An 8,161-nucleotide genomic window follows, 5' to 3' on the forward strand; every position below is an offset into this window, starting at 1 on the left:
ATCGCATACTCTTCCACTAGTTTCTGGTGCCATTTGACGAAGACGGAGGTGCCAGCAGTGAATGCTCTCTCTTTGTAATGTGTTTGTGTATCTTTGGCCGGCTGTTTTTTCTTTCCTTGGGGGGTGGCCGTGGCGTCTGTGCGGTGACGCTGCCGCCCCCTAGCGGCGAAGCGGAAGACTGCACCGTTTCCTCTGATGACAACGTTGACCTGCGGCTGACCCCACTAAAATCGGACAAAAAACAGCCCAATAAAATGCTGTCCGTTAAATATATTTTGTGAAGTACATTTATTTTTTTAAAAAAGAAACGGTTTTATTTTGTGCCTCGATAGTGGATCTGTAGAGAGTTTTCAGGCCCGCAGACGGTGAGTAAACCAGGTGTCTGTCACATGGCCGACTTTAACAGCAGCTTTAATTAGCAAGCCGGGAGAGCGTGGTTAAAACAGGCCAGATATGCTGGAAGGTGATGTTAGAACAGACGTTTAGCGGTCTGTAACATGTTAACTAAGCTAGTACAACTCTTTTCTCTGTGTAGTCTGTTTGGAGTTCACTGCTAGCTAGTCCTCTGATACTAACCAGCGCGCGGGCTTTGAGCTGGCCCCACATGACTCGAGTTTAAATGTGCTCAAAGGCTATTTATTGCTGCAAGAAATATTTAAGATTGCCCATTAATCCACACTATACATAATAAGAAACTATAAAGCTGCTGATAAAGGAGAAAGAAAGCTCGACCTCAAAAATCTCTGTTTTAATGTGCAAAAATTTCAAACTCAAAAAGTGTGTTTTTGTCCACAATATCGAAGCATTTATTGTGCTAATGTCCAGGTGAGCAGGGATATTTGCTTCACACTCCACACACATGTCACCTTCCGTTTCCACTCCTCTCTGCTCCCCTTCTGAAGTGGATGGGGAAATGTGGTGCTACCAAAAACCAGGGTTTGATACCCTCCTCCTCACTGAGCTGCAGAGACAACAGCAGTGCAGCCAGTTCTGTGACACTCTGCTTAAGGCAGAAGGTATGAGACACACATACACAAAAAACCCAAAACAAAATTTTGCATGTGTTAGTTTTGCTTTTAAAGTTTTTGTTTTTGTCATTTCTCCCTGTCTTGCAGGGGTGTCTATACCCGCACACAGCTGTATTCTGTCAGCTATCAGCCCCCACATCTCCTCCGCTCTGTCCTCCACACCGACTCCCGCTGCGGGGCAGAGTCGCCTCTTGGAGTTTCGGGCTCTGGGTGCCTGCACCTTGCTCCACTTGGTCAGGCTTCTATACTCTGGAGAGATGGCTGGGGAGGGTGAGAGGGAGAAGCAACAGGCTATTTCTGCTGCGGCCAACCTGGGCATCCACGGGCTGGTGGAGGTGACGAAAAGGGAGTGTAAGAGCAGGGATGGGGTCGGGCAGTGCGCCGAAATAGGAGTGCAGACGGAGCCTCTGATGTTTGAGAGTGAGGAGAGACCAAGCAGGTGGAGGAGAGAGGTGAGGGATGGGAGCACTTTTCTTTGGAAAGAGATGATGTCAAATGGCGGGAAGGATGTGTGCACTCAAACAGACGAGCTGCAGATAAACACAGCTCCACCTGCTCACCCAGCAGTATCGTTTGAGACCATCGATATGAGTGCTCTGCAGAGTATACAGCACTCAGACCCCCTACTTGTTCCCCCTCAGATTTGCCCTGTGTCTGTCCTCTACCCTCCAAATGAACTAACACCTCAGATATCCTCTGCTCCCTTAGGTTCTATACCTGAAGCTGAAAGCACACCTGTTGCTGTTGTGACCCAGCCGTACACATCTGCCCCCCCATCCCTCCCTCATTTTATGAGCCAGACAACCATCTGTAATGCCGACCCCCAGAGCGGATGGGCTGACCAAGATGTCACAGTGGTGGAAGAATGGGAGGAAGAGCAGTTTAAACAGTTTCAAGGCAACATCCCAGGATTCATCAGCTACTTTCTGAACCCTGACAATGAGGAGGAGCCCCGCAGGGGGAGAGCAGGCCACAGGCGAAGGTCCGGGGTCGGAGGTGCCAGGAGAGCCGAGACGGGCGAGAAGAAGCGTGGGAGACCACGAGCAGGAGGGAGAGGGCGTGGTCGGGGAGGATTAACTCAAATGGTGCAGGAGGTGGGGGTGAGCAGGTTGCAGAAGTTGTTCTTGCTCAGGTGGGGCATGAGGACGCCCAGGACGGGTCAGGGAGGCGGAGCTGCTGGGAGGAAGCTGTGCCTGCAGACCAGAGAGGTTGTGAAAAAGGGTGGACGCTGTGAGAGGAGAAGAGGGCGTGGCATAGCGTGGGCATTAAGCCAAGTTGAAGATGTGCTGCCGTCTGGTGAGATCGGAGGAAGCACCACTCAGCGTGGAAGGAAAAATACGGGGCAACAGTTTGAACAGGTAAGCGAATGAGTGTCCTGTTTGTGGCATCTATAGAGTGTCAAAAGCTGTAATTAAATAAAATTATAGGGTCTGGGAGCTCAAAACGAAACCTTTGAGGGTTTTTACACCCAAAAATGAGGATTCAGATTTAAAGCAGGATGTTACATTTGCTGCTTCTTTCAAACATTGTGACCTGTCCTTGTTTGCAGGGCAGTCTTCCTGTGCGGAGGCCACGAAGGTCCAGAGGCAAAACAGCAACATCGGCTTCCTGTTTTCCCACACCTATGCAGTTTACCAATGCACATACTCTATCTACCTCCAGCCACTCCTTCCAGGCTTCTCCATCTCCCCACCTGCCATCGCCTGCAGCCTCCTCTCCACCATCCTGTCTTCCTGTCCCAGCCCCACCACCTCACGAGGAGCAGCCTGAGCAGATCGATCGTCTTCTGGAGGAAGTGATGATGGGACTCGATATTTTACCAAACAACAAAGGCAGCGCTTCACGTGCTCAGCATCCCCTTTCAGCAGGTAGCAACACTGGCGCCTCTGCCTCTTCTGAAATCACCTCATTCCAAAACAAACCGCAGAGCCTTTCTTCTGAGCTCCATGAATCCACTGAGGTTGCAGCTGTTGCAGGAGCAGCTGGTCGCTCCAGTTCTACAAATGGTGTGGTGCCAGTTCTAGAGCGGCCGTGCGAGGGAGAGCTGGGTGACATGCTGGACCACTTCCTGCAGTCGTTTGAGCAGCATGTTGAAAGCTGTCGTGCAAGAGAGGAGATGGAGACGAGTGGTGTGAGCTCCACAGAGTCCTGCCAACCTCTCACTCTCTTGAACACTTACAAAAAAAACAAAGATCACACTACAACCCCCTACATGCCTCAACTACAAAGGAGCACCCACAGAATTGAGTGCTCTCAAACACCTGAGCTGCACATTGATGAAAACGAGTCTCAAGAGAGCCGCTCACAGTCACGCAAGGCCCACGCTGGCCGCACCGTTTCCCCCAAACACATAGAGGAAACTAGACCGACTTCAAAACGACAGAACAAAAGAAGGCAAAAGCCTTATCTGTTCTCACTAGAGAAGAAGAAGGTGAAGGTGAGGAAGCCAGACGATGCGGTGAACAGAAACCCTCATGCCAGAAAAGAGAATCAGCTAAAGCAGATTCCTGTGGTGAACCTGGAGAGGAGAGAACTGCTGCCGGTCAAAGTGGCAATGCCGCAACACATCTGTCAGAATCTGAAAGGCAAGGTGGGAAATATTTCAAATAGCTAACTGGCAGATCGTTTAATTTTGCCGTCTGTCACCTGCTAAATAAGTGAATAATAACAGTAATTAAATATGTAAGTAAACTGTATTTTTATAGCACATTTAAAACCAAAAAGGTTGCATTAATATTTCAATTGTCTATATCAGGGAGATTATCCAAATTATTAATCAATGATTATTATTTGGGAGGTTTTTAACCTGTGTTTTAATAAAAGGAGTTAATGAGCCCAGATTATCCTTCAAACTGTCAGTTTATAGTGGATGGCCAAATAATATTTCCCCTGGTTTGGATTTGTTTAACTCTAAGAAACTGTGGGACGTGCAAAATGTACTCACTGAGCCTTCTTATGGGTCAGCGATCTTCCTGATTCCAAGGTAAATCTGCATAGCGATGAAAAGAAATGGGCTGGTGAGTAATATGACCTAGACAGAGCGTAATAAAGAAAACAAATAGGCCCCCAGATAGATCCCTGTGGAACTCCAAATGTCAAAGCTGCCGATGCAGAGGATTATTTTCCGGTGTAAATCAAAACTATCCTAAATTTAATAGAAGATTCAAACCAGTTAACCCCAAAGCCTCAACTCCTGCATGATGCTTTGCTTGTTTAAGAATGGCTATACTACTGCATGCTTACACAGCCAGCACACCGATGACAGCATATCGATTGACTGAAACTGTAAAAGTTCTGTAAGCATAAATATCCCTTACATATGGAAGCCCGTTTCCGCCACTAAAAAAAAAAAAAAAGGATCCATAACTCAAAATTTAGAATTATTTTCTCGAAATTTCGAGTTATTATCTCGAAATTTCGAGTTATTTTCTCGAAATTTCGAGTTATTTTCTCGAAATTTCGACATATTAACTCAAAATTTTGAGAAAAGCAACTTGAAATTTCGAGTTAGCGCTGCCAATCAGTAATCTACGTGAATGACGTCATTTCCATGTTACCCGGAAGCTGAAGCCCTCAGCTACAAATGCTACAGCTAAGCTACCGGTATTACATCCAGTCGTGAATGCACAGATTGCTGAGTGTTTTCAGCCTGGCTTCACAAATGATGAAATCCCTGTGTTATTAGCTGAATCACATGGTGTTACTATCAGCAAACATACTTTAATTTGTTGGGATCCGTTTTTGAGTGCGCGGTCCTGCGCCATATGCTTCCGGGTAACAAGAAAGCGACCTCATTCACGTATATTTTTGATTGGCAGAGCTAACTCGAAATTTTGAGAAAAGTAACTCGAAATTTCGAGTTATATTTCTCGAAATTTCGAGATAATAACTCGAAATTTCGAGTTATGGATACTAGCTTTTTTTTTTTTTTTTTTGTGGCGGAAACGGGCTTCCATACTTACAGTCTTAATTGAGCTCAAAGTTATCACCCACAGGTAATCTCTCTCTTAGTTAAAAATTATATACTAATCTTGATAGAGGCTATTAATGGAGTGCTTTACTGCTAGTGAAAGTATCACCAGGTCTTATCTTACCCGTGAGAATCTTCTTGGAGACCACACCGCCAAGTTTTCTGTTAAATCCACGGGATACTTCCTCTCAGCAAAACATGATTAAATCTTTGTATTAAGATCAGTCAAACCATTTATTCTGTTTGTACTGTATGTTTGTATATAATTTATGTGCATATGTTTTTTTCAGGGTCCTGAAGAAACAAAAAACATATCATCTACAGGGGAAAATCCCCATGGTGGCTTCTTGAAGATCTACCCAATCAGGAGCCGGGTAAGGGAACCACAAATCCCGGTGAGAATGAGGCTTTTTTCTTTCTTTCTTTCTTTTTACTAGATTAAAGAACTCATCTGTCTTTAGATTTAAAGGGATCAGTGAGGCTCTGTGGATGAACCATCAACTGATCAACTTATCCAGAGCGTGTGAAACTCCGTGATTACCAGACGGTGCATCCCAAATACTGCTACTTTGAGCCAGTTTGTGACAACTGCGTTTGAATGCTGACAGATATTTAAAGTTACCACACGTGGATTTTTCCCCCACTCAGTCATAAAAGGCTCAGTGGTGTATCTACTAAAAGTCTCGGACGAGTACAGATTTCGTAACCTCGACCTCACAGTCAAGGTCATGGGTCAAGTTTTCTGAAAATCTTGTGAATGCAGTCAGTTAAGAAGGAAAGCTGTATACCATAGGTTGCATGTAATAGGAGGCTGAGGGGTAGCACTGTTTTCAGTATTTTCCATGTTTAGACTATTGTTTTGTACTTTTATAGTTCATTAAGGTGAATCTGTTTTACAGGATGCTTTACCCTTCCTCGAGGAGCCACTTACAGCCAAACGCCTACCCTCAGCAGTTCAATCAGGGCGCAGAAGTAGGGGCAGACCCAGGAAAAATGACCCTCTCAGTTCATCTAACAGAGAGTGTTCAAAACCACCCATTCTGGCACAGCCTGCAGATTTCTGTGTTGCGGATGAACAACTTGAGAAAAACCAGGAGAGACGTGAGGAGGAGTTGGCTGTACAGTCACACGAAGAGGTGGGGGGGGCTACGAGGAGGGGACAGAAGAGGGGAGCAGAGTCAGACGAGGATACGAGTGATAACGCCACCGTGGCCAAGAGGGCTTGCTTTGAGACACCGACACAGCCACCCACCTCTGAACCTGCAGACTTTACCTCTAAACTAGGAGCCACAGATCCTGAGGAGACAATCGATGTAGAGACTGTTTCTCCGACCGGAGCCTGTTTACAAGAAGAAAAAGAAAATCTCCCGTGGAGTGAACTCAGACTAGCTGAGGGAAGTCTGACAGATGAGGAAGTACAGAGCAGCGCTGATGAGATCATCGATGTGGATGGAGACGACGAAAACTTTGAGATAAAAGAAGAGATTCAGACTCAGAGCAGAACAGCGCCGACTGTGTTTGCTGACCTGCAGCCTTTTGTTTCACCCTCACAGTCTGCAAATGGAAGCTGGGACGTTGTCAAAGATGAGGTCATCGATGTGATTGGAGGCTCCAGTCCCATCCCTGAACCGGTGACCATCACGTGGACAGAGTCTTCAGAAGGTGAGGAAGAAGAAGGAGGAGAGCTGGACGTTGATGTAGTCGGAGAACACAAAGACAGCGCTTCATCAGTGATTTTCACCGCTGTGATTAAAGACCTTGTCAAGGGAAACGTTCAGACTGAGGTGCGCTTTCATTAACACCTCTAATGCCCCCTTCTTTTCTGTTCGTGTGATTTCTTACATTGGTTCATTTAACTGCGTCTATTTCAGGGCTGGTGACAAATGGTCGACGTAGATGTTCATGAATGTTTGTCTTCTCTCTGTATTGTGCTCACGTCCACGTGCAAACATGCTGACAATCACACCAAGGATGTTTGTGTTGCTATTCCACCGGGGTTTAGGATAAACGGAGCAATATGTGTCATTTGTTTCAAGCAGTGAGGAAAGACCTGCATCCTAATGCGTAACATTGTGAGCTTAATCAGAACAAAAGACGTGTGTTTCTGTGAAGATGTTTAGTTTTAAGCTCTTCAGCTGAGTATATAGAGACAGCTGGGATTGTTCATAATTGAAGAATTTTATGTGTTACAAGTTTAATATTACTCATTTGTAACTGTTAAGCAAAGTTTTTTTTTTAAACTGAAGTATTGGAAATACATTTAAAAAATCAGGTTTTTGTATGTAAAGAAAGCGTTTTTATTAGTTGTACATATGACAGTAACCGTGCATTACGCCTTAATCATGCTTCAGCTAAAAATCTACATCACAACTTAATCTTCCACGGCGATCAGAGTCGACCTGACCTGTAGTTGCATTTTTCCAGAGCTGCACGTCAGGTTACGTTGTAAGTTACGACGTAGATTTCCCGCTGAAGCGTAACTCAGTTAGTTGTAAATATGATTGGTCATATATATATATATATATATATATATATATATACATGTATGTCAGCTTCTGTTCTGCCAAAAATTTCCAGAAAACTTTCAGCACTCCTTGTTTTTATGTTTGTTTTCGTTTGCTAATGTTCCCCGTGGCACTTTTGGTTCAAGGATCTGTTTCCTGTAATAAAGATTTTTCTGTGATGCTTGTGACCTTATTACTGCGCAAGTGGATCTGAAACAACAACAAAAGCCTCAAAAGTCCAATCCTATTTTCTTTAGCTTCCGATCAGCCAGACCTTGTGATTTTTTTTTTACGTGCTCTTGAGCAATAGTTCTTCAGTCTTTCTGAAGGTCAGGGTTTTTCTATGGATACTTCTTTAGTTAAATCCATTAAAAAAATGCCACAAATTGCTAATCTACGGAGCCCCCCAGGGGACATGGGAGGGAAAAAAATTACGGAGGAAAAAAAAAAATTAGGGAGAAAAAAAAAATTAAGACGGACTTTTGCGAGAGCTCGCAAAAGTATTGCGAGCGCTCGCAAAAGTATTGCGAGATCTCGCAAAACTCCAACAACTTACAACTAGCAGCTATTTAGTTGTAATATTACTCTTTCTGGGTCACAAAATACACTTTTAAGATATTTTGAGGCGTGAATGTAGTTGTGTAAACGTCAGATACCTG

General features: G+C 44.7%; 1 protein-coding gene across 2 annotated transcripts; it reads left to right on the forward strand.

Moving 5' to 3' along the window:
- The first annotated feature begins 159 nt into the window (after positions 1 to 159).
- On the forward strand, positions 160 to 7,461 carry LOC102193039 (uncharacterized). 2 transcript variants are annotated; one of them, XM_013907995.1, is made up of 6 exons: positions 160 to 370; positions 838 to 1,016; positions 1,116 to 2,386; positions 2,578 to 3,618; positions 5,289 to 5,393; positions 5,898 to 7,461. In XM_013907995.1, exons 2-6 carry the CDS (start codon positions 860 to 862, stop codon positions 6,795 to 6,797), a joined length of 3,474 nt encoding a protein of 1,157 aa, XP_013763449.1. In that variant the 5' UTR covers positions 160 to 370; positions 838 to 859; the 3' UTR covers positions 6,798 to 7,461. The 2 variants fall into 2 exon arrangements, with proteins under 2 accessions (XP_013763449.1, XP_005723281.1); XM_005723224.2 differs by having other exon boundaries at positions 5,289 to 5,372.
- The last annotated feature ends 700 nt before the right edge of the window (positions 7,462 to 8,161 follow it).

This window comes from Pundamilia nyererei, unplaced genomic scaffold (genome assembly GCF_000239375.1).
Source record: "Pundamilia nyererei isolate P.nyererei 1_Seehausen unplaced genomic scaffold, PunNye1.0 scaffold00008, whole genome shotgun sequence".
Classification (NCBI taxonomy): Eukaryota; Metazoa; Chordata; class Actinopteri; order Cichliformes; family Cichlidae; genus Pundamilia; species Pundamilia nyererei.